Source organism: Peromyscus maniculatus, chromosome 5 (assembly GCF_049852395.1).
Source record: "Peromyscus maniculatus bairdii isolate BWxNUB_F1_BW_parent chromosome 5, HU_Pman_BW_mat_3.1, whole genome shotgun sequence".
Taxonomy (NCBI): domain Eukaryota; kingdom Metazoa; phylum Chordata; class Mammalia; order Rodentia; family Cricetidae; genus Peromyscus; species Peromyscus maniculatus.
The window spans coordinates 52,655,746-52,680,168 of record NC_134856.1 but is presented as its reverse complement, the minus strand read 5'-3'; the positions used below and the strand labels follow the sequence as shown (position 1 = coordinate 52,680,168).

General features: G+C 48.2%; 1 protein-coding gene across 2 annotated transcripts in view; it reads right to left on the bottom strand.

Moving 5' to 3' along the window:
- Positions 1–24,423, bottom strand: part of Cdh13 (cadherin 13) — a 1,016,171-nt gene that overhangs the window by 21,666 nt on the left and 970,082 nt on the right. For both annotated transcript variants that reach the window (XM_006986350.4, XM_076572196.1), the window contains exon 11: positions 15,830–15,972. In XM_006986350.4, coding sequence (XP_006986412.1) covers positions 15,830–15,972 — 143 coding nt within the window. The remainder of the gene's footprint in view (positions 1–15,829; positions 15,973–24,423) is intronic.

Sequence of the window (24,423 nt, the reverse complement as noted above, 5' to 3'; positions counted from 1 at the left end):
ATGTGGCAAACGTGGAATGCAACCTGCCAGGCTGTCGAGGCGAGGCTGTCGAAACCTGTCAGAGCTCCCATCACACGGTGGACCTGGGGAGCCAGGATTGGTCATTTGCCATGCTGGCCTTTTGAGGGCCCGAGAACAGCTTTGATAGGAAGCAGAGGATGCTGCAGACACCAGGGAGGTTGGATTGAAGTGAGTGCTGCTACCAGGATGGGCAGTGGTGGAACAAAGGAGGATGGGCAGAGGGATGATGTCAAGAGGTAGTGAGCTGAGCTGGTACATGTGGGCGTGGCTCACACACCCCAGTCGGTTTCTTTGCTATAAAAATGAATGAAAATGTTCTGTTCAGGGTGCTTGATTATTCTGTTCAGTGTGGGAGTGTCACACCTGTTGTCAGGCAGGTGGCCCTTGGCTTAGCCCTCCCTAAGTAGCCAAGGGCATGTCCTTGATGATGCTGACACAAAAGGAGGCATTTTTTTTCCCTGACTACTTTTCAGATGGGCTCTCTTCTGCATGGAGGGCTTGGTGGCTCGTTATCTCCCTAGGAAGATGCTCAGATCCCCCCCAGGGTGGTCACAGACAGCATTCTCATGTCTGCCAGAGACACTGAAGATTCTGATATGATGAGCTGAGAAAATCAGTCCATGACTCCACTCAAGGAGTTCACTTAAACTCCAAGATACTTTTCTTGTTTTTATGATTTCTGGTCCTGTGTGTGTGTGTGTGTGTGTGTGTGTGTGTGTGTGTGTATGGATGGATGGATGTCATTCCTCAGAAGTCATCCATCTTGTTTTCTGAGATTAGAACCTTGGGCTCACTGATTAGGTTGGCCTGACTGGTCAGAGAGCCCCAGGGTTTCTCCTGTCTCCACCTCCCCAGCTGTTTAGCTTCCACTTCTTTGTTAAAATGCTCTGACAGAACAACGTAGTGGAGAAAAGGCCTATTTTGTTTCACAGTCCCAGGTCACAGTCCATCATTGTGGGGAGGTCAAGGCAGCGGGAAGTTGAAGGGTCTGGTCACATCACATCCATGGTCAAGAGCAGAGAGAATGAAAGCATGTGTACTGGTACTCAGTTAGCTTTCCCTGCTCTTACACAGTCCAGGACCCAAACCCAGACACTTGTGCCATCCACAACAGGTGGGTCTCTCTACCTCAATTAATGTCATCAAGACAAGTCCCCACAGACATGTCCACAAATCACCCTGATGCAGGCAACTCCTCATGGAGTCCCTCTTTCCAGGTCATCCTAGATGGTGCCAAATTGGCAGCCGCCACAGCTGTGTTGGGATTATAAGTACATACCACCATGCCTGTCTTTTTTTTTTTTTTAAACATGGGTGCTGTGGACCCACACCATGTCCCTTAGGCGTGTGCTGCAAACACTCTGCCAACTGAGCCACCTCCCCAGCCCCTGATTTCTGTCTTGTTATGACAGCCCAGCAGGCCAGTGGCATCAGCTTCATGACGCCGACGGGAAACCGGGCGGAGAGACCTTCGGTCTCATGGATGCAGCCACACTGCTAAGATGAGGGGTTGGTGCACCCTGAGGAGCTGGAGGGGAGAGCTAACTCTACGCAGCTCCGGCCACTCCTTCTCCATCACCAGGTAGATCTCAAGAGTCATTTTACTGAGTCATTTTCTCAGTGACAAAATTGTAGCCAGCAATTCCAACTTGATTGATGTTTCACTGCACTTGACAGCAGGAAGGCTGATGGCCAGGTCTGATGTTTACTTTTCTCCCTTGCTTTATATAACAAGCGCAAAGAAGGGGTGTTAAGCTGGCTTAATTGGGATGCTATTGTAACACATGACCTGCTTTTTATCCAAACGAGCATCTTTTAAGCAGAATCAATCTGAATCATCTTTCCGGCCCCCACACTGTCTTAGGCTGATCTAAAGGAAAGGACAGCAGCCTGAGGTCTGTTCTGAAGTTCAGGTCTCCTCCGACCCACTATTCGGGCTGTTATTCAGTAGCTCAGACACTGCCTCGCTCTAGGGCCGGACAGTAGCTTTTCCTTTACTCCATCCAAACACACTGTATATATTTCACTGTGGAACCAGTGTTATCTTCAGAGTGTCCATCACCCAGGGGACTGAGGTGAAGAACAGATTGGCGTGGGATGTATCCGAGTCTATGAAAAACCATTATTTCGGTCAATTATACTTTAATTTTACAGCTGTTAGACACCCTATCTTGGTTTGCCTTCTTGGTAACTGTCTTAGTTAGGGTTACTATTGCTGTGATGAAAACCATGACCAAAAGCAACTTGGGGAGGAAAGGGTTTATTTCACACACTGTTCCATATCAAAAGCAGTGAGGGCAGGAACTCAAGCAGGGCAGGAACCTGGAGGCAGGAGCTGATGCAGAGGCCATGGAGGGAAGCTGCTTACTGGATAGCTCCTCATGGCTCTCTCAGCCTGCTTTCTTATAGAACCCAGAACCACCAGCTCAGGGATGGCCCCACCCACAATGGGCTGGGTCCTCCCCCATCAATCACTAATTAAGAAAATGCCCTGCAGCTAGATCTTATGGAGGCATTTCCTCAGTGGAGGTCCCCTCCTCTCAGATGATGATAGCTTGTGTCACGTTGACATAAAACTAGCCAGCACAGTAACCCACACCCCAATTTTCATGGATGGGCTCAAATGTACTTTGTACAAGTTGCTGAGTCATGAGGCATGATCATGAATCTCCCAGATGGAAACAGATGGAAAACAGCACGTTTTGGTGACCACAGAAAGACTCCAGAGGTGATGAAGACTTCCTGTTTCATATCATTAGGAAGACCTAAGTGGGGTGTTTTTCTTTTCATGTTCTCTGCATAGCATTGGTGTGAAGCAGGGACACTTGTGTCTATTGGAGAATAACACTTGCCCCTGGGGCCGGGGAGACGGATCTGTTGGTGAAATGTCTATCACACAAGCATGAGGACCCGAGTTCATATCCCCTGGACCTATGTGGGAAGCCAGGCATGGTGGTGCCCACCAATACTCTCAGCTCTGAGAAAGGAGAAGACAGGATGGTCCCTGGGATAGTCTTGCTGACTTGGTGAGATCCAGTTTCAGTGAGGGAGGGGCTGGAGAGAGAGCTCAGTGGTGAAGAGTGCAGGCTGCCTCTGTCAAGGACTCACATTTGGTTCCCAGCACCCATGGAGGGTGACTCATCCACTTGCAACTCCAGCTCTAGAGGACCCAACACCCTCTGGCCTTTGAGGGCACTTGTACTCATGGGTACTTCTCCCAATATATGCAATTAAAAAAATAATTAAGGTAGAGAAGCAACTGAGGATGGCACACAACATCAGCCTCTGGCCTCCACATGAGCACATGTGCATATGTAACACACATTCACACATATCCAGAAATACCTGTCTCTAATATCTGGAGTCACCATTTAGATCTTCTATGAGGTAACCATTATGGGATGCTAAAGCCTTTGCAATTTCCAAACAGGAAGGGTGACAGGTGTGAGTCCTGGTGAGGAAGTGGGGGACCAGCCTGGCAGAACCTGAACAGGAGCTGGTACCCCAGAGAGCAGCCACCAGTCATGGACACTCCAGCGGGAGTCTAGACCTCTTTTGAGAAACTGCTCATGGCTGCTCTCAGGCCACAGGAGACACTGGGGCTAACACCAGACCTTCTTGGAGGTGACCTGGGCAGTATGGTCATCACTCAAGGATTCACCCTTTGCTCATTGTGACTGCTCTGGCTCGTCTGTGGCACATCTCCCTAGAGGACAGCATTTGACTCAGTCCTGAGTGCTCCCTAGCCAGCTCAGTATCTTCGTTTGCTGTTGTTATTCATCCCTTCCTAAGACAGGGCAGCAATTCTGCCCTTGTCAAAGTCTTTCCCTGGTGTCTCTGTGCTCTGAAGGCAACATCTTAACCTTTTCAGAAAGTCTGGATCATATAAGGCAAGTGACAATGTTCATCACTGAAGACAAAATGCTTGCCAACGTGAAAGGTCTGGTTTAGCAAAACAAAAGCATTTCAGTTACATGGAAATGATATGCTTAGATAATTTGCAGCTCATTAAAATGAGTAACAGGGGCTGGAGAGGTGGCATAGTAGTTAACAGTGCTTACCGCTCTTCTGGAGGACCTGAGTTCAGTTCTCAACACTGATACCAGGAAGCTCACAACTGCCTGTAACTGTAGCTCCCGGGAATCTGATGCCCTCTGCTGGCTACCACAGGCACCTGCACTCGTGTGCACATACCTCCCTTCGCCACATAGACACATAATTAAAAAGAAATCTTAAAATGGATAACAGTTAAGAAAAAAGCATCCTTTTTTCTTCAAACCATCTCTAATCTCAGCATTATCCACATTATAAAGAAGCAAGACTTTAGACATTATCTATATGATAAGCCCTAAGCGTGCAGGCCCAAAGGTCTGGTTTCTAGCCCTGGCCAGTGTTTTTATATAATTCCATCCAGACTCCACAGTTCTAGCCACTAAGAGGCACCTAAGAGAAAACACTCTTAGTTCTGCTATTAGTCATTCTGATCTGGACAAGCAGAGTTATGTGGAGTGTGCTAGACTGCAAAGAGCATGCTCTCTGTTTTCTCTGCAGAAATTTCTCTATCCTTTTCTGCAGAGCAGGCCCATCAGAAGACAAAGACTGTTCTTCCTTGGACCATAAGGTCATGAGAGACTAGGTAAGGCGGTTCTTAGAGAAAGTGTGAGTGGTTACAGCTCCCCAGCTGACTAAGTCCTTGCGCTGTTTGTCACCATTTTATCGAGGCAGGGGCTTGCACCAGACCTGGAATTCACTGGCTAGCTGGCTTCTTCCTCTGTCCAGAACCTCTTGAGTATGGAGGTTATAGGCGGCCACCAGATCTGCTTGGTTTTTTTGTGCTTTCCAGGGATCTGAACTCGGGTCTTCACAGTTGCACTGCTAACGCTTTATCCAGTGAACCCTTGCTGCCTTGCCTTGGGATTCTTAGGCACAGCCTTCACATTCTGACACATGTGCTTTGGAGAAACATTTTTGTTGGGCATTTAATACCCATCCCCCTATGTCATGTCCAAGCACAGTATAGCTGAGTGCTTAGCTTTAGTGAAAGTTTGTGTCCAAAGTGGATGTATCAATTCACACTTCCACCAGCTATGGGAGCTCTGACTGCTGTATCTTCCGGCTAACACTAGTTATTTTCTGTTATCTCATTTCAGCTACTTTGTATCGATGCTGTGTGTGTGTTTGCATCACAGTTCCCTGTATATCCTCTATTCGCTTGTACTGTAATGTATACTTACAGCGTTAAACTTATGTAACCTTGGCCAACTGAGTGGAGTGTCTGGGCCAGCATTTACTGGACTGGCACACGTTGCTGGCAGGCAGCCAGTCTCTACTGTTGCTGTTGACACACTGTAGGATTGCTTTGCATTATAAACACCTTGTGTAGATCACCTTTCTGCTTGCTTAATGGTGTCACATAATGAAACAAAGTTAATTTTTATGCACATGATCTGTCTTTTCTCTTTTTTTGCCTTAATGCGGTGTGTGTGTGCTTGTGTGTGCACGTGTGTGCACGTGTGTGCATGCACATATGTGTGCATGCTGCAGTGGCCTGTAGGTCAGAGGAGAACTGCAGGAGTAGCTTCTCTCCTTCTACCGCTTGGTTCTTGGCATGGAACTCAGGTCTGGCAAGCTCCTCTGCACACTGAGCCATTTCTCTGGCACGGATCTATGTCTTTTTGTGCTTAATATTTTGCATCTTTTTTTTCTTAAAAAATCTTTTCTTACACTAAAGACATGGATGTACTTTTACATTTTTATCAAAGATAGAGTATTCCGTTTAGAGTTGGTTCTTGTCTGTGGTTTAAGAAAGTGAGGGGATGTGTTATTTAACCCAGCACTATTTCCTGAAGAGACCCTGCTTTCTCACCTCTTGGCTGTCTTTATTGCCCATGTCATTCATAATCAGGGCCTGGGCATGTGTGGCTGATCTGATTTCAGTCTGGAATGTTCCCTGTGGCTCCCATGTTTGAACATCTGGTCTGTGTGTGTCTTGGGAGATAGTGTAAACTAGTGGGTTGAAATAGGTCACTAAGGCCATTGAAGGTTATATGACTTCTGGCTGTGGCCTGCATTTCCGGTCTCCTGAGTTGTGCTGTGTGAAGAAGCTGTTGTGATGTGGTTCTGCCACTATGGGGAAGCCACATCACCCACCATGCCTTCTCCACCATGCTGGGCTGTGCCCTCTGACATCATGAGCCTGAACAAGCTGTTCTTCCCTTGTATTGCCTCTGATTGAAGAGATGCTGAAGTTATACAATGCTCTCTGCTTATTTTTGTTGTTTTTCTGAATGCTATTTCATCAATCAGTTTATTTCTTTGTGCGGATATCACAGTTTCAATCCCTGCCATTTCCCAATAGGTCTGGAGGCATATAATGCTAGCCTTCCAATTTATTCTCAGGATTGCCTTTGCGACTTTCAGCTCCTTATGTTGTTATACTCATTCTGGAGTCAGAATATATATATTTTGCCAACCTCCAGGAACCGGGATTTCGTTCAGCATTGTGTCTCAGTTCTTAGGCTAGTTTGAAAACAACTGACATTTCAATAGCCCCAAATCATCCAGTCCATAAACATGGTATACCTCCTTACTTGTGTAGACATGAGGCTAGACCTCCGAATCCAGAGTGACTGCATCTCCCAGCAAGCAGCTTCTTAGCTGTTCTGGATGCCAGATGACAGCAAGCAAAGCAGTCTCCACAGCTACACCGTGTTCTCAGAGACCAGCACAACCCTTGCTAAGAGAATAAACGTTAACTGTCCAGTGGCTGGTTTCCTTGTTATTTCAGCCTGTGAGCACCTTGGCAGCTTCAACACTAGGTGGCGCTCTGCAACCAGTTTTGTGCCAACTTCTCAGATTGGGTGGGGGAAGGGATGTTGGCAACTTTAGAGAAAGAGAGAGACAGAGAGAAACAGAGACAGAGACAGAGAGAAGAGAGACCAGCAACTGTCCATTGCTCAGTAAGTTACCCCCGGTAAACTCATCTAACCCATCATGATGGGCTTGAATGTACCATTCTTTGGGCCATGGTGTTGACCCAGTCTGATGGCAGATGTTAATTTTACAGCTTCCCCACAAAGTCACACCACAGTTGGCATCACAAAAACCTCTTAGGTTATTTGGAGCTTCAATGTAGAGAAGCTGGATGACTTTCTTTCCATTTATATCTTGCTGATTGGATTTCTGTTAACATCGAATCTTTTAAAAATTCCATTTCCACCAGGCATGGTGTGGCATATGCCTTTAATGCCAGCACTCTGGAGGCAGAGGCAGGCAGTGAGTTCTAGGGCAGCCAGAGCTGCATAGTGACATTCTGTCTCAAAAAAGAATACCTCTACTTTCCAATACTTTTCTGCACTGATCTTTTCTCTGATAACTTTGTTAAGTTCACTAACAGTCTCTGTGAGTAAAAGAGTTTTCCTTTTTTTAAATTCTCAAGTCCGTTATCTGTTTCCCCCCTGTTGCTCTGACAATGACTGATCTCAAGGAAAAGCTGTTAGTATTTCACTGTCGAGCAAGTTGTTGGCTTGAAGCCGCAGCAATTCCTGTGAGCTCAAATCAGATTAAGGTCATTTCCTAGTTTGCTACATGTATATGTATATGATGTATATGTTGTTTATGTATATATTTAAATCATGACTCAATCTGTAACCTTTTTCCCCCTTCTCCCTCCCCTTGTCTCTCCATCCCCCACACCTCCCCCGTGCACCTGAGTGTAATACCTCCAGAAGCCAGAAGAGGGCATTGGATTCCCCTAGAGCTGGAATTACAGGTGTTTGAGCCACCTTGCTTGGGTGTTGGCAACTGAACTGGGGTCCTCTGCAAGGGCACCAAGAGCTCTGAACCACAGAGCTACCTTTCCAGCCCTAATAAGTAACCATCTCAAATGCCACTATTGCGATGATTTGATAATTTCTTTTGAGCCCATTAATATTTTAAGGATTTTAAACTTAATGCTTGTGAGATTGGTTTGTGATTTTAGTTTTTTTGCAGGATTTTGCCATGTTTTAGAGAAAACACGCCCTCATAAAAACAGTTGCGAGAGTCTCTTCTCTCTCTTTTCTGGAAGAGTGTCTGTGAGGTTGGTACTCTTCTCTCTCAAATGTTTGGAAACACACAGCAGCCATCTGGACCTGAGGTTTGCTTAGTTGGAAGGATTTCAACAAAGATTTTTTCCCCCTCATAAATATTGGGCTAGTTAAGATTATTTGATTTCCTCCTCGGTCACTTAAATTTTGAAATTACTTATTTGTCCATTTATTTGTGTGTGTATATGTGTGAATGCCTCACTGTCATGACAGATTATATCCCTTGAGCCCAGTAAACCTTCCTTCCTTATGTTGCTCCTGTAAGGTATTTCATCCCAGAAATGAGAAATTTAACTAACACTGCTTTTATTTTTTGCATGCAGGAAGGGAAAGCAGAGTGTTGTGAATGCTAAGCCTGGGCTTTGCTGACGAGCTGCGGTTTTATTCCCAGACTGCTTTGAACATTTTCCCATTTATTTAATCCTCTTCGGTTTGACTATGATGTCCTGGAATACGTTTCCTTCAAGCTCATCCTCTCTGTGCTTTTCTGAATGTCTCGATGTCTTCTGTCCGTTTGGGAAAGTGCCTGATTGTATCTTCAACAATTGCCCCATCCAACATCCAGACCTGTCCCGTGACTCCAGTTGCATGCACACCCTTTTACTGTCTGGATGTGACGTGTCCCCGAAAGGCTTATGCAACTGAACACCTGGTTCCCAGCTTGTGGCAGTGATTTTGGAGGTTGTTGAACCTTTCAAAGTGGGGTGTATCGGGAGGAAGTGAGTCTCTTTCAGGGGGTTGTCTTAGGGTTCTAGCTTCTTTCCACCCTGAGCCCTTTGCCTTCTGAGAGGGTGAGATACCGGCGAGCAGTTGCTGTTCACTTCCCCAGCAACAGAGTTGCCCACTACCATGCCTGCCCAGCGGTGATGGACCACACCCTCTCACGGAGTTGCCCACTCCTATGCCTGCCCCGCGGCGATGGACCACACCCTCTCACGGGGTTGCCCACTCCTATACCTGCCCCGCGGTGATGGACCACATCCTCTCACGGGGTTGCCCACTCCTATGCCTGCCCCGCGGTGATGGACCACACCCTCTCACGGAGTTGCCCACTACCATGCCTGCCCCGCGGCGATGGACCACACCCTCTCACGGGGTTGCCCACTCCTATGCCTGCCCCGCGGTGATGGACCACACCCTCTCACGGAGTTGCCCACTACCATGCCTGCCCCGCGGCGATGGACCACACCCTCTCACGGAGTTGCCCACACCTATGCCTGCCCCGCGGTGATGGACCACACCCTCTCACGGGGTTGCCCACTCCTATGCCTGCCCAGCGGTGATGGACCACACCCTCTCACGGGGTTGCCCACTCCTATGCCTGCCCCGCGGTGATGGACCACATCCTCTCACGGGGTTGCCCACTCCTATGCCTTCCCCGCGGTGATGGACCACACCCTCTCACACTAATTCTCCAGTAAGTTGCTTTTGTCAGGTATGTGATGAGGAGTAGAAAAGTACTGACTATACCCCACTGATGCCCCACGTGTCCCCATTCTTTACTGTCTGTGCTTCATATTGGGATTTTCTATAGCTTTTTTTTTTTTTTTTTTTTTTTTTTTTTTTTTTTTTTTGAGACAGGGTTTCTCTGTGTAACTTTGCTCCTTTCCTGGAACTCACTCTGTAGCCCAATTTGGCCTCGAACTCACAGAGATCCTTCTGGTTCTGCCTCCCGAGTGCTGGGATTAAAAGTGTGTGCCACCACTGCTTGGTAAGGATTTTCTTTAGCTTGGTATCACATATCACAAATGCTCGTTCTGCTGTTAAATCTACTGGAAGACCGAAGGTCAGGAGGTGGATGTATGTCAGTTCTGGAACAGCCTTTTGATTGTTTCTTACACACCCGGAATCTCGGGTACAGGGTTCCTTGTTTTAGTCCAGTCCTTGAACATGCTGACTCAAATATCTAGATCCCCACAAGTCTACTTTTTTTCCCCTTGACTATCAGTTACACATTCCTCCTTCTCTGCAGGCTCAGTGATGTTGTAGGGCAGTGGTTCTCAACCTTCCTGACCCTGTGACCCTTTAAAACAGTTCCTCATGTTGTAGTGACCCCCAACCATAAAATTTATTCTCATTGCTACTTCATAACTGCAGTTTTGCTCCTGTTATTAATTGTCATATAATAGCTGTGTTTTCTGATGGTCTTAAGCAATCCCTGTGAAAGGGTCGTTCGACTCCCAAAGGGGGATGACCCACAGGTTAGGAACCACTATTTTATTTTATTATTTTATTTTTTTTTTTGAGACAAGGTTTCTCTGTGTAGTTTTGGTGCCTGTCCTGGATCTCACTTGGTAAACCAGGCTGGCCTCGAACTCACAGAAGTCCGCCTGGCTCTGCTTCCTGAGTGCTGGCACTAAAAGTGTGTGCCACTGCTGCCCAGCAGAACCACTCACTATTTTATGAGTCGGACATTATGTATAGGAGTGAATTGGCTATTTCCTGCTGTGATCTTTCCCCAGACAGAATGAAGCCCTGCTTCCCCTGCAGGGTTGGGGATGAAGCTAGGTGAGACTGGGCTCCTAACTGGTTATCTCTAGTCTAACCAGTCGTGGTCAACTCTAGCATGCCTCTGGTGCTATGCATGGCCCATGTGGAGTTTGCCTGACAGTCTAGGGCAGCTCAGCTCCTGAAGGCTCCAGGAACCACAGCTCTGCTGGACCAGAGAATAGCCCGTCTCTCCAGCCATCTCATCTCTCCCTTCCTGGTCCCATCAGAACCAGACAGGTGTCTTAAATGAGAAGTTAGTTGGCCTCCTCCAGTCTCTTAGTTCCTAGGAGACCACAGGTGGTTCTGAAAGCCCACTGAGATGGTGCCTGGAGAGATGGCTCAATAGTTAAGAACACTTGCTGCTCTTGCAGAGGACCTGGGTTCAGTTCACAGCACCCACATCGGGTGGCTCACAACCTTCTGGGACTCTAGTTTCAGGCAATTCAACACCCTCTCCTGGGCTCAGGGGAGGGGGGTGCTGACTCTAACCCAGAATCAGATCCACAAGTCCGTGCCTTTCACTGTCTTAGGACCAGCTCCTCGGTCTCGGATGCTGTAGTTTCTTTGACTTGGCTGTGTCTATACCTCTGATGTGTTTACAGCAAAAGTTGCGTGTGTGTTGCTGGAATTTTCTAGTTTTTCAGCAAGGCTACATCCTACCTGGCACTTCCCAAAGCCCAGCATTTTATCATTGTTGTATTTTGGCACAAATTCCAGAGTGACTCCCAGTCTGCAGAAAATCAACTTTGGAGATTTAGCTTTCCTGGCGTTAAATGACAAGTTTCTTATTCTTTCATTCCATCAAATAAACTGAATTTGTAGAAAATTAATAAACATAAGTGTTGACTTTGGATAAAGCTGAGATACCTGTTAGTGTGCTGGATAAATTTGTTTTCCCCAGATAAACCTAATACCCGGAGATAAGTTTCCAGCAACTGTCAAAGCAGCCTTTACACACAATCCCTCTGACTGACAAGGCCATTGCCAGGCGTGAACTCCCTGGGGCTCTGTTCATATGACCATCCCTCACAACAGCCTGTGTAGTAATGATCCCAACCTGTTTTCTGCTCACACCTCTGGGGACATTTCCATCTTCTGGAAACATCTGTGAGAACAGATTTTGAATTTCCTCATCTGATGTTAGAATTAAGAGAGTGAGTCAAGAGTCCATGGCAGGTGGGGCTTTTCTTGGATGCAGGAGGATCAGTCTTGGTCCTGTTCTTTCTTCACCTGAACCCTGCCCTATGCAGGTGCAATTAATGCGGAGTGAAGTGCATTTGGCTTCTTCTGGGGTTGCCAGGCCTTGGCGCCTTCTCTTTCCTCACAGCAATGTTCTAAAGCAGGATTAAACCTCCTTGGTTTACATGGAAACTGAGTCACAGAGTTGAACAGGCCTCACAGGTGTACCGCACCTTGAGAAAACAGGCAAGATGATGCCCCCTCTGCAGGAACACGCGGTGGTTATAGGATGCCCTTAGAAACCAGACAGCTACTCAGCCACATAGAAAGTTCCAGCAATGTTAAGGATGGAAGAAGCCAAAGGAAAGAAACTGATGTCCTAAGAGGAATCTTTTATCTTTTGTTGTGGTGGTGGGGATTGAACCCAGGGCCTCCTGTGTGCTCAACGTGAGCTGTACTTCTGAGCTACACTTCCATACTGGAAAATGCGATTCTGGATATTAAATTTTTAAAATTTACGTGTGTGTGTGTGTGTGTGTGTGTGTGTGTGTGTGTGTGTGTGCATATGTGTGTGTATGAGTGTATGTGTGTATGTGTGTGCCACAGAAGACAACCTACAGAAGTTGTTTTCTCCTTCTACCGTGTGAGTCTCTGGGATTGAACTCAGGTCCCCAGACTCAGCAGCAAACACTTTAACCCACTAAGCCAGCCTCCGAATACTTAAGTCAAAACATTTTTAAAATTTGTGTGTGGAGTCAGGAGAGGTGGTTCAGCACTTAAGAGCACTTACTCCTCCTGTCAAGGACCTGAGTTCACTTCCCAGCACCCACTGGCTCACAACCATCCATAACGCCACTTCCAGAGGGTCTGATGCTTTCTTCTGACCTCTGCCGGCACGAGGCATAGGCATGCACGTGGTGCACAAATGTGCGTGTACGCAAAACACTCATACACACAAAATAAACCTAAAACAAAATTAAAATTAGTGTGTGTTAATTGTACAGAATAATGGGTTTCATTGTGACCTTTTCGTCCCAACATGTCATGATGTTCAGATGTTTGCACGCGGTTCAGAGCCTGAAAGTGCAGTGTCACGGAGCTGTCCATCACTGCCACTCCGTGTTTATGTAGCATGTGAAACAGGCTTTGGGACTGTCCCTTCCTTTACTGCCAGCATCTCATGAGACATCATGCAACAATTAGCCCCAAAGCCAGATGGGACTGGTCTTCTGAAATCAGCTCCTTGTCTATTGAAAGGAGTTAGTCCTGGTCTCCAGGAGCCCAATGCCACCTTTCTCTCAAGGTTCATAGCCTTTGCCTACCTTGTCTATATTAATGCTTCAACTTCCCATATGTTCACAGTCTTTTAAGGTGTAATAAATGTTGTACTGTGATGGTTAGTTTGAACTGTCAACTTTATACAACCTAGAAGAGCCTCTTAACTGAGGAACTGTCTAGATCAGCTTGGTCTGTGGGCATATCTGTGAGGGACTGATTATCTTGACTGTTAATTATGTGGAGACCCAGTCCACTGTGGGTGGCACCATTCCCTAGGCAGGGTGGGGGTCCTGAGCTGTGTGAAAGTGGAGAAAGCTGGATAGCAAGCGAGTGGTCATGTACGCTTTTGTTTCTTTCTGCTCTTGATGGTTGATGTGATGTGACTAGCTGCTTCATATGCCTGCTGCTGTGACATTCCTGCTGTGATGAACTGTAACCGGAACAAACTCTTATGCTGTCCAGCCTTACATTTTAACACTGGGAATGGTTTTCCTACAGAAGTTTGGTCTGGGAGTGATAGAATCAAGTCTATGTCTAGCATTCTATAGCTGCTCACATGACCCCCTGCACAGCCCTGAGCCCCTGCTCTGAACTAGATACTGTGATGGCTGCTTGGTCTACAGTGCAGGACCTGGGGCCCGCTACCTAACAGTCTGGTGGCTGCTCAGTTCTCCTTTCTCGTCTTTGCACACTTATATCCTGCCACATGACCCAATAGACTCATTGTCTCCAGGGCTACTAGAATGTCCAACTCTGCACTAGCTCACTCATCCTTCAGTTCTGATCTTACCTCTCTTGTGATATCCCTTGATCCCAGGATGGACAGGGGCTCTTCTAGACTTAGAACAGGAATGACCCTTAATAGGACTGTCAGTTTACTTGACTAACTCCTGAGATCCCAAAACACAAACACAAGGGCCTCTTTCTCAGCGTCTGCTCTGGCTCTAGGTGTCTTGGTGGGTTCAGGAGCTGGTTCAGCACAGCTATGCCACCTCAAGAACTCAGGGTCTTTTGACCACTTGACATACTTTGTTTTTTTAAAATTTAATTTGTTATTATTTACTCGTGTATGTGTGTGTGTGTGTGTGTGTGTGTGTGTGTGTGTGTGTGTGTATGTAGGCATGTGCATATCATGGCTCACATGTGGAGGTCAGAGTACAGCTTGCAGAAGCTGGCACTTTCCTTCTACTGCATGGGTCCTAGAGCTGGAACCAAGGTTGTCAGGTGTGGTGGCAAACACCGTTACCCACTGAGCCACCTCACTGCCCATCATCTGGGATACTTTGCAGCGATGACTTTCCCAGAGCCATCAAACTGACCCCTTCAGAGCCACTTGCAATGGGGGCACCCCCGCCTCTCCTTTTCCGACTCCCGTGTTTCTCTCCCTTCCGGCTCTGACTTTCTGGGTGGAACTCAAGGGCTGACTTAACTGTCCCTTGTGTGCCATGGATGGCTCATCTGTACCATGTATGTCCTCACATTTGGTTCATGCATGGGTTCCCAGATGGAGAGATGGATTGAAAGTTCCTAGTTTACACCTTGTTGCTGAGTACGATGGGCAAATATAAAGAGCCCCAAAAGAGTCTTGACATAGGAAGACTCAAAACCCAGTCTTTAACGCTAAACCACTGTACAAAAAACAGGAAGAGATATTTTGTGTGCATTTGATACAAAGACATCTCAGCTTAGCCCCAACCCTGATCCCTGGCCCCTGGGACCAGCTTGAGGTAGGCAAGTATAGGGAAAGCTTAGCAATCTGAGATTCCATTGAGCTTTACACACACACACACACACACACACACACACACACACGCTTATACACGTATGCATGCTCATGCACACAATGGACACACCACACTCATGTATGTACCATACACACACCACACAGATGTACACACATACACATGCACACAGATACATGCACCATACACACATATGCAGCACACACACATGCAGCATACATGCACGCAACACACACACACACACACACACACGCATGCACACATTCACCCATTTCCTAACAACACAGTCAGAAACCTGTGCTCCTTACCTGTGCTGAGCTGTACACACTGCCTCTCTGAACAAAGTAGCTTGATCACCATCTTGTCTAGATGACCGTCTGTCTCCTAAGGACTCTCCCTGTGTGTGCCATTGCCCCACAGTCTGATCCCCAAAGAACAAAGAGTGCCCAAGGTGCCACACACTCTGTTTGCATGCATGTTTCAGGAGATAGGGCCTAGTTCGTTCACTGCCGAGTCCCCAGCATCTAACATGGAGTCTGGCATGGGATACTGATTTCTTAGCTTTTGAAGCAGCAGCATTTTGTTATTATCTAGTGACAGGCTGGGAGGATCCAATGTCTTTCCATGGGACTGCGGCATAATAGGACCAATCCATAGGGGCAATAATTCAGTTTCTGGGGTCAGTGATATCCTCTCCCATTCTATCCCAGAACCTCCTTTGCAGGTGAGAACACAGCCCTGAGATGGACAGCATTGGTGCGGCCTCCTAACCTGGGACCCATCCCTGAGAGAGCATAGTGAGCCTCCTTTCTGACCCCTGGATGGACATATTTGCCTTTCTACAAAGACTGTGATTCCTTGGAGTGGGAATACCATTGACCAGATCTATGTGTATGTAGTAATAGCATCTCTGTTCCCATTCACGTCCCTCCTCTCCATGAACACCCCACACATGTGTCAGAAAAGTCATTCAAAAACGAATACACCTGGAAGCGACACGGGCACTCTGATAGACCTCTCCAAGTGACTCACCGCTATCGATGGCCAGGAACAGGGCGGTGTACACACTGTTGTGGACAAATGGAGACTCCCGGTCCAACACGGCTGTGGTATCAACAGTTCCATTGATGGGGTTGATATTCAGCCAGCCTGCTGGATCCTTGTAAACAGAGTACCTGAGGGGGGAAAAAATTACCGAACATCAGATTGTATTCCAATTAGAGTCAAGAAGTACACACTGAGCACAGGGCCCTGGCTCCCTGGCTCAGTGCCAGGGCACGCTCAACTCAACCCTCAAACCTCTCAGTTCCAGGTGCTCATTTGTTAAGCCATTCTGAGCATGCTCTGTGCTGCACAGGTGGCAGGCATGCCTCCTTCCCTGCTAGTGATGACTTCGGAAGAGGAGGCTCTTAGGAGCTGCCTGGCCTTCCCAGAGGCCAAAGTCACAGCCAGTCTCCTCAGGCACAGCTCAGGCTCTTTCTAGCACACCTTGGTGCATACTTCCGGCAGAACAGATGGAGGATGCGCTGGATTGAAGGGATAGACAGGACAGACGGATGCTCGGAGTAGTCATTGCCTCTGAGCAAGGGTAACCCCGATGACCTCACGGACATTGCCACATTTGAACCAAGGCAGGGTTGGGAGGTGGTGTCAGAAAAGGCGAAGACGCACAAATGTGGGGGGCACGCAGAGCGGGGATCCTTGGGTGAGAGGTATCATTAGGTTGCCATTTAAATGAGGACCAGAGCATGTTTGCTGGCACCCCAGGTCCTGCTCCTGGGACTGCAGCAGAGTCAGGGGAGCTTTTGTCCCATGGGCTACAGATGGGCAGCAGAGGGCAGGGGCATAGCTCACTTGGTAACATGATTTAACCTTGATCCCCAGAAGCCTTGGGAAAAAAAAAACCAAGCCAGAGTGGTGACATGTGTTCTTAGTCTCTCTCTGGGGAGATAGAGACAGGAGGAGCCCTGGGCCTCAAAAGCCAGCCGGCCTCGCCTAATCTGTGAGACCCTGGACAGTGGGACACAATGTCTTAAAAAAGAAGATGGGCAGCATCGGAAGAACTGCACCCGAGGTTGATCTCTGGTCTTGTCTCTCCTGGGACAGCATCAGGGCGTGGCACCCACTTAACGATAGCTGTATTTACAACGGCAGCCTCCTGCATCACACCGAGACCTTACATAGCATGGCGCAACCTTACTGATACAGTGACTGCCAGTCTGCTCACCAAGCCTGCGGGCACAGTGCTAGTACTGCTCCCTCCACAGATGAGGAACCAAGCTGTAGTCCAGGGGACATGTGAGTATGTCAAGGCCAGCAGGGCAAAGGTCTCTGCTGTTTCCTCATCTGCATGTTGGGGATGGCTGATGGCAGGGTCTGTGCTTGTGAATGCATGTGAAGAATCCCCCATGAGTCTCAGGCTCTGCACAGGGCACCTGAGAGGACGGTGGCTTTTAGGCTGTGGATACACCAACAGTTCACTAGGACCCGAAGTCACCGTGCGCCTTTGCATGTGATGTTCTGTGACTATCCCACACTGCAGAGCTCTGGGAACGATGCTTCCACAGTGGTGGCCATGCTGGGATGGATGGAGAGACTGCCCCAGGCCAATGCAGTTTCCACACATCCCTGTTGCCTCAATGATCATTTCAGAATTCCTTACAACGAGAGACTCACTCCTGAGAACACACTGCCTTAACACACCAGGCTTTCATCCAAAATAGTTCACGCCTGTGCCTGCCAAGTGTCTACGGTTTTTCAAGACCCACTTTCAGGCACCCTCTGTGATATCTTGGTGGTACTTATCATTCCACATAGGGCCTTGCTGACTGCTATCTAATGTAGGCTGTGCGGATTGGTCACCCAAGCCATTGTCTAAGCTCTCTGGTGTGAGGAGGAGGTTAAAGTTGACTAGACCAAGAGAGGAATCCACATCTGTGCCCAGCTCTGGGCTACACTTGCTGAGTGACACACTTCTGCCTCTGTAATTGACAACAACCCACATGGAACTGCATCACCTTGTTTTGAAGTTACAGCAACTCCAAATCAAAGTTTAGTGGCTCACGAAAAGTAGCCCCGCTAAACACAGTGGAGACTGAATTCAATGCGGGCACACTGGATTTCAGGGGCTGGCCTTTCCTCAGCAGTCTGTCTGTCCCTCAAGCTAAAGGCTAGACACTATCCCTAGAACCAAGCCGAGTACCTGGCGAATGGTGAACAGTCAGGTGGAACATGCAGAGTTGTGTGTGCTGGGCAAGCCCTCTACCACTGAACTTCATCCTAGCCCTCGGCGTTTGGAGGAGGGTTTTACTGCGTAGACCACACTGGCCTCGAACTCACATTTTCCGGTCTTGGCTTCCCAAGTGCTGGGATTGGAGGTATGCACCACCAAGCACCCCTTCAGCACCTCGGCTGCATGTGTTTTTCTCTGTCAGTGGGAATACTTGTGCAGAGGGAAAATACAGAGAGGGGTGACAATGGCTTCTCATTTAAAAGGTGGCAGGTTCATGGCGGATCCAGGAATGACTTGTGGTTCAACAGACTTAGAATAATGAGCATTTTAAATGGACCATATTTTATTCCCACATCACACAACTCTGTTTATAACATAAATAAAAACCGAATTAAGCAATCCAGCTTCTCAGGCCAGCAGCGCTGTTGGTTTCTCTCTGTCATTTACTTTTTGTCTTTTGAAGCTATGATTCTGCAGTGAATTCAAGGTTGCCTTGCTGTTTTGTGTTCAGAGACCTTACGTTGAGATCAGTGCGTGGAATCATGATCTCAGAAGCCACACTGCCATAGAGATTCCGGAGTTAGTAGCCTGGGCTGCCCTGGGTCTAAGGAAGGCAAGGGCTTCTGTGGCTTTGAAAGGTTATGCTGTTGTGTTTTTCTCTCTCGAAAAGTAACTCGGTTCAAGATGGGTGTGGTGGCATACTCCTTTAAATCCTAGCACTTGAGAGGCAGAGAGTGGGTCGATCCCTGTGACTTTGAGGCTAGCCTGGTTTACATAGAGAGTTCCAGGCCAGCCAGGGCTGCATAATGAGACCTTGTCTGAAAAATAAAAGTAACCAGATAGAGGCTAGGGAGGTGGTTTAGCAGTTAAGAGCACCTATTGTTCTTTCAGAGGACCCAGGTTTGTTTCCCAGTGCCCACAGCAGGCGGCTCACCACTGCCAGCCTGTAACTCCATCTGCAGAGGCTCTAATGCCTCTGGCCTCTATAGGCATCTACAAGCAAGCGAGCGCGCGCGCGCGCGCGCGCGCGCACACACACACACACACACACACACCTAAATGTAGTAACAATAAATATTAAAATAAGTAGCCAGGTAGGGGCTGGAGGTGGTTCAGATCCCCCTGCCACATTAAAAGCTGGGTGTGGTGGTGTGTGTCTCTAAGCCCAGCATGGCAGGTGGGAAATGGAGAAAGGAAAACCCCTGGGGTTCTCTATCCAGCCGGTCTAGCAGGATTGACAAGCCGCAGGCTCAGGGGGAGACCCTGTCTTAGAGAAATAAGGTAAAGGGTAATAAAAGAAGACACCTGGTGTCAACCTTTGTTATCTACATATATGTGTGCATGCATTTATGGGCACACACACACACACACACACACACACACACACACACACAGAGAGAGAGAGAGAGAGAGAGAGAGAGAGAGAGAGAGAGCGAGAGAGCGAGAGAGCGAGAGAGAGAGAGAGAGAGAGAGAGAGAGAGAGAGAGAGAGAGAGAGAGAGAGAGCGCGAGAGAGCAGCTGTCCATACTTAGTTACCTGTGTTTCTTGGGATCCTTTGAGTTTGTTTTCCTGTGTTTACCTATTTTATTTGATGCCTCTTCCATGACACCTTGAGGGGGTGTGCCTGCACCCCAAGTGCCTTTGCTGTTCTGCTTGCTACTTTTGGTCAGAACACGTCCAGTGGACACGGAGGCCAAGGGCTACTCCATTGCTAAAAGCTGTCAAGTCCTGTACTTTCGCCAGCTCACACTGCCCACCCACAGGATCCAAACTGACAACTGGGAGTGGCAGGTACATCCTCCATGACCCACAGGGGACCTCAGCTCAAGGCCGCCTGCCAACAGGCTCTTCCACGTCATGACTTCTGAGTACTTTTGTTAAATCAGCCCTTTTGAGCCAACTGGCCAGACACACTATGTAAATTTCTGACATTTTCAAAGCTGTCCTTTTAATAAACCTTTCAGTATGAAAATACCAGCCTGCAAAATGTTTTCTGTGCTTCTGGACCCGAAAAACGCATATGCCTTATTAAATTGAAATTTCCGGGCAATTTATCTGTAATGTGAACTTTGCTTGTTACAGGGGAAAAAAAGAATCAAATTAGGAACAGAGCTCATTTCAGTACGTAATGTAGCCTTGCGGACATGCTTTGAGTTCTTGCCAAGCCCTGGCCTTGTGTGGGTGTCGGCATTGGAAGGCACAGCCGGGATCAGGGGCCAGCTCCTGGTGCAGGCTGTGTGGAGAGCAGAGGGCGGGTGAGCGGACAGTTACAAAGACGAGTACAAGACAGGAAAATCAGAGGAAAGACACGGAGTTAGGGCACCCGGCTTCGTAACTGCCAAGAGAGCCCTGAGCGCTGACCCATATCTGACGGCCCCTCTTGACTTAATCTGACAGGATTTGGGATCACTGTGGAAACACACTTCTGGGTGTATCTATGAGGGTGTTTCCAGAGTGGGGGCACTGAGGAGGGAAGACCAGCCCTAAGCTTTATGGATGGTGCCGTCTAACGGGCTGGGCTCCTGGGTTTAATAAGAAAGAGAAGGTGAGCTGAGCACTGGCGTTCATCTCTCTCTGCTTCTTGACTGCCTCGCGCTCCTGCAGCAACAAACCATGAGCCCAGATGGACCCTCCCTTCCCTAAGTTGCATTTGTCAGATATTTTGTTACAGCAGTGAGAAAAGTAACTAATACACACTACAATGAGGCAACAGAATATTAATTATTACACCATCGGCTATTTGATTATACTCACGCCAAGGGTCATGAGAACAATTGCACTAACCATAAGCTACAGGTGACAACGTTTTCTGTATCTGCTTCCTGCAGAACCTGTAAATGGGAGCACATGTCCCTAAACCCCATCTCCCCCAGAAGATGCCTCACAATGGACCATTCCATCATGCTGCAGAAGAGGAAGCAAAGGTTCAGAGAGGACCAGCGCTTGTCCAAGTCCTGCAGCATTTAGACGGCAGAACTGTGGTTCCAACCTGGCTTTCTCTGTCTCCCAGGCTCACATCCACTTTTGTTTGTCTAGAGCAGGTCACATGGGCTGGGTGTTCTATGCCACTGGCTCCCCAGTTGTGATGTGCACAGGGTTTCTGTGGTTGCTCTATGTGTGTTCTAGCAGTCATCTATCTATCATCTTTATCTGTCAATCTATCTATCTATCTATCTATCTATCTATCTATCTATCTGTCTGTCTGTCTGTCTGTCTGTCTGTCTGTCTCTCTGTCTATCTATCTATCTATCATCTATCTATCTATCTATCTATCTATCTATCTATCTATCTATCTATCTATCTATCTACCTACTTACCTACCAATTATCTATCTTGGATTTTTTTTTTTTTTTTTTTTTTTTTTTTTTTTTTGAGACTGAGTCCCATCCTCTCTAGTCCAGGATTGCCTGGAACTAACTACATAGTCAAAGCTAGTCTCCAATTAGTGGTCATCCTCCATCCTCCTGCTGGGATTGTGGGCTTGGGCCAACATGCCAGCAGACCCCTCCTTCCCCCTCTCTTTCTCTCTTAATCCCCCCTCTTTTCCTCTGCATTTGTGTGTGTTGTAGCTCACACTGATGGACACATCTTGGGCCTAAGAACACAGATACAAATGAGTCCCATGGGACTTCTCTGCATTTGAATATTCTATCTGCAGGGCGGGAGCAAACCCCTTGCTGTGTCTGGAATTATCTAGAAAACCCTAGACCTTGTGAGTCTTGGCCTCTTCTTGGTCAGCAGAGTCATCAAGGAATCTCGGAGGGACACAGCCTAGAGAGTACAGACCAACACCAACACAGCCTCCGTCTCAGCCATCACAGGCATCTAGCACCTGGGAGGACATTCAGAGTGACCTCGGGAATGTTTGAGAATCATAAGGAAACACAAGACAAGCAACCGCATGACGGGCAACCGACCAAGGGAGGGGGTGGGGGAGGAGCTTCTGAGGAAGGAGGGGGTGAGGGAGGAGCTTCCGAGGAGGGAGGGGATGAGGAAGGAGCTTCTGAGGAGGGAGGGGATGAGGGAGGAGCTTCTGAGGAGGGAGGGGATGAGGGAGGAGCTTCTGAGGAGGGAGGGGATGAGGGAGGAGCTTCCGAGGAGGGAGGGGATGAGGAAGGAGCTTCTGAGGAGGGAGGGGATGAGGGAGGAGCTTCTGAGGAGGGAGGGGATGAGGGAGGAGCTTCTGAGGAGGGAGGGGATGAGGGAGGAGCTTTTGAGGAGGGAGGAGGGTGTGGGAGGAGCTTCCGAGGAGGCAGCGGATAGCAGAGGGTCTGGGAGGCTTTGGAAGGCAGATGAAGGCCCTGTGTGGTTTGGGAAGATAAACACTTCATCCGTGTACAGCTTGTTGGGTGTGAAGTGTGCCGTGTGTTGTCTCAGAACACGGCTGGGAACATGATAGTGAAAGTGACAGTCCACAATCCATCAGTGCTCACAGTGAGAAGAGCCCGAGGCCGGGTTAAAAATAACTTAAAAAACAAACCCCCAAACTTGTCTCATTGTTTTTTTTTTTTTCCCTCTGAAATCTTCATTAATGTTTTTCTTCCTCCATTCTGAGTGACTTTTGTTTTTTTGTTTTGTTTTTGGAGACAGGGTTTTGTTGTGTGTTCCTGGCTGTTCTGGAACTAGAACTCTCAGAGATCTGCCTGCATCTGCCTCCCTAGCGCTGATTTTTTGTTTGTTTGTTTTTGTTTTTTCAAGACAGGGTTTCTCTGTGTAACAGAACTGGCTGTCCTGGAACTTGATTTGTAGATCAGGCTGGCCTCGAACTCACAGAGATCCCCCTGCCTCTGCCTCCAAGTGCTGGGATTAAAGACATGCACCACCATGCCCAGCTCCCTAGTGCTGAATTTAAAGGTGTACACCACTAATGCCCTGCCGACTTTTGGTTCTTGCTGGGAGTTGTCCCTTTGTCCTGGCTGTCTTTTTTGGGTGAGGGCTATTGGTGACTTCTGCCTTTGAATTTGTAACTTGGGGCAGAGGAGCCAGGTAAAATGGGAAGGCAGGACTTTGGAGTTTAGTTGGCTACTAACTTTTGACAACAGTGGAGTCTTCTGGCCTCTGTGGGTGTCTGCATATGCATGTGCATGCACACACACGTATGCGTGCTCACACACACACACACACACACACACACACACACACACACATGCACACATGCACGCACTCACATCCCCTAAAATAATTGAACGGTCTGTTTTCCAATGTTTCAGAGGGACGCAGTCCTCTGTCCAAAGTGCGTGGCCCTGGTGAGTCCTCCATACAGGTCCAATCTGCTCTACTTGTAGGTCATGTTCATCCCTAGTTCACTGATGCCAATGGATTAGAGTTGTCTGGCTGGGTCTGTTCCTCAGGGAGGCTCTCAAAGCAGTAAGTCCCCCTGGGAGATGAGATGATGGGTCAGAAGCCAGCATGGTTGTTGGTCTGTGTTTATTCTGAGGTCTTAAGAGGTTGGTTAATGGACATACATGGCTTTGTGCCAGCGCCTGACTCTCAGAACCCATCAGACACCAAGCTGAACAGAGGCTTAGCACCTTCCAGAAGGCACTAACGAGCCCACATTCTGCTGGGTGTCTTGGAATATAGATGGCAGAATCTGCCCTGTTTCCTGAAGGTCAGTGGACACAGTCTGGCAGGCTGCCCAGAGAAGGCGATTGGGACCAGCAGGATGCGTGACTGAGGTGGCATTCTCTCATGATGGGGTCTAGGTAGTCACCGGCATATGCCGAGCTCCTGAATTGGGGTGGAGACTGGTTGAGGTACTGAGGCAGGGATGTGGCAGGGCTCTGGAAGCTCATGACTGAGCTTCAGTGAGGGCTCAGGAGGAGCACACAGCTGGGGGTCATGGTTCAAGTTGTGAGCCTAGACCTGCTCTGTGAAGGCTCTGAGGTTTCCCCCTGTGATGCACAGCAGCTGTGTTCTCATCCCAACTCATCCAGCATATCCCACGGCCTTCCACTGTGGAGGCAGGGCCTTTGCAGGGAGCAAGGCGGGGAGATCAGTCTTGATCACGCACACTTACCTTTGCCAAGGGTCCTAACTGCCTGTGTTCTAGTTTCATTTCTGCCACTGTGATAAAACATCCAGACCTAAAGCGGCTTGGGGTAAGAGGGGCTAATTGGGCTTGCAGCGATAGGCTCCAGTGCATCACTGCAAGGAGCTCACAGTGGCCGGAGCCCGAGACAGCCGGTCACATGACATCTACAGTCAAGAGCAGAGGGAAGCCAATGTACCCATGGCACCAGCTTGCGCTGCTCAGCTAGTTTTCTTTAATCATACAGTTCAAGGCCCAGCCTAGGGAATGGTGCCACCCCAATTCAGGGCATAACTTCCCATCTCAATTGCTATTCAAGACACTTCCCACAGATAGGCCCCCTGACCAACCTGATGTAGACAG